A 2,165-nucleotide genomic window follows, 5' to 3' on the forward strand; every position below is an offset into this window, starting at 1 on the left:
AAGTATCTGTACTTTTACTCAAGTACGGAAAGTGAGTACTTTTGCCATCTCTGTAAATAAGTAATTTGTCTATGATGTAGGAGGTAAGTGAGACCCTTTGCCAATGGAACAACACAATTTACATTTAAAATAAGAAAAAACAACTACATTGTCTTATTACAAGCCCATATTATCTAATAATTTTATTTTAAGAGTAAAAATACTCATTAATTTGGCAAATCATCTTATTTACCTACTAAAATTAAGGGTAAAAACACTTATTTACTTATTTCTAGATTATTTTTGCAGTGTAATATGATCAAAGGAACATGTTAAATCAAGGCGTGTCCATTAATTAGCATCACAGGTGTGATTAACATCCCTTGTGATCAGTCAATTAGAGCTACAGGTACTCACTGTGCTCTTTGGTGGCATGGTGTGTACCGCACACCCATCAGCATGAACACCTTTCATCTGTAGCGATCCATCATTTTGTTTGCCTTTTAAAGCATTTCTTTATGCTCAAAATGAGATGTTTACGTAGAGTCGGCTGTATGAGGAGCGCATTCTATGCCAGTACATCATAATGAACGACTGTGTGCAGGGTTGGTAGAAACAGCTTTATTCTCTACTGAACTGGGCCCATCGAGTCATAAAATAGTGTTACACAGGAAAAATGCATCAGAGGTAAATTCTTATTTGACATTCCCTTGGCTTATTTTGTAGGCTGGGTTGTAAAAGTCAGTATTTATCATAACAGCTGCTCATAAAAAGCTGTAATTTTCACAGCATTTTCCGCTCCGCTTCAGCGAGCACAAGAGCACCGAGGTCACCGGGGAAGATGTTTTTTGTAGCAGGGGCCAGGAATGCTGCAGGAGCAGGAAGAGGGGCCGAGACCAGGTAACTGATATTTTTAGCATCTCGGAGCATAAAAATAGAAACTTTAACTACAAAGATGTTAAAAATAAAATTGATTTAATTAAAGATGCAAAGATTGATGCGGTTTGACATTCTGTCTTCAGGTCGATTTACCAGAAATTTCGTGATGTGGACGTATTGGCCAAGAAGAAAACGGTGACGGCTCTAAAGCCTGGGGAAGATCGAGCCATATTTCTAGGACTGGGAATGATCCTGTGTTCAGTCATGATGTACTTTGTGTTGGGAATCACAGTTCTACGCTCCTATGCAGACAGGTAATGGCCTGTCTGAAGCTGTGCTGCTCAACCTGCTTCTAGTAAAGCAAGATTCCCACTGGAAATAAAATCCACTCAGATATATAAAAAGATCCACTAGGATGTGGATGCTTGGAAAGATCTGTGGAGAACAGCAGGGTGACTTTATCATGCATGCTCCTAATTATCCATAATATGGCCTGTGGGTAAATTAATGTATGACTTTATAGGGCTGCTGCTTTATGCATACTGCTTGATAGAAAAGGGAAATCTGAACAAGCAGCTGAAACAAGCGATTATACCACAATCAGGCCCCTTTACCATATAAATGATTATCTGTTGGTTAAATAAGGCTTCTGCTTGGGAGAAGTAAACACACCACTGACTGGGATACTGCAAAAAGTGTATATATGTAACCAAGTCTTACAGTCTTGGATCTACTCAAAAATTCTCAGAAATAAGTGTATAAAGTCATTTTTTTCCATTACTGATGCAAGAAAACATGATATGTTATTGTCAGTTTGAAAAATGTGTTATTCTTACAGTTTGTTATTACATATTCCTTTTTTTTTTCTCCAAATTTCAGTTTTTCAGAATGAGTTTTTCTAAGTTCATTCTTTTAAAACTGCGTTTTACAAATCATATTGTCTTCTATTCAAGCCCCAATTCTAACGCGGCTTTTTGACCAATAAAAATGTTGCTAATATTCAGCAGACCAATAGAAATGCATGTTTGCTCCACACTCCAGAGGAAAGCCCGCCCTCAGATGAGAGGAGGAAGTGAAAAACACAATTTAAAAAAAAAGAGAAAAAAAATAAATACATTTGAAATATCAAATTTGAAATAAATTAACTGGAAAAATACATTTTAAGAGAACAGTAAAGCTACTCTCATGTTTAGGTCCTGAAAAGGTTAGCAGGATGGGTAATGCAAAAAGAAAATGCTTTTTAAAAAAGGATTTGAAAATGCAAGTAAAAAAATGAAAATGGAATAAGGAATAAAAATTTTAAATTA

At 36.0% G+C, this 2,165-nt stretch overlaps 1 protein-coding gene across 2 annotated transcripts in view; it reads left to right on the forward strand.

Moving 5' to 3' along the window:
* LOC107082617 (calcium-activated potassium channel subunit beta-2-like) overlaps positions 1 to 2,165 on the forward strand; it is a 7,957-nt gene that overhangs the window by 3,307 nt on the left and 2,485 nt on the right. For both annotated transcript variants that reach the window (XM_015371389.1, XM_015371390.1), the window contains 2 exons: positions 769 to 879; positions 1,002 to 1,172. In XM_015371389.1, the coding sequence (XP_015226875.1) occupies positions 821 to 879; positions 1,002 to 1,172 (230 nt within the window). In that variant the 5' untranslated portion in view covers positions 769 to 820. The remainder of the gene's footprint in view (positions 1 to 768; positions 880 to 1,001; positions 1,173 to 2,165) is intronic.

Source organism: Cyprinodon variegatus, unplaced genomic scaffold (genome assembly GCF_000732505.1).
Source record: "Cyprinodon variegatus isolate N-32 unplaced genomic scaffold, C_variegatus-1.0 Scaffold57, whole genome shotgun sequence".
Classification (NCBI taxonomy): Eukaryota; Metazoa; Chordata; class Actinopteri; order Cyprinodontiformes; family Cyprinodontidae; genus Cyprinodon; species Cyprinodon variegatus.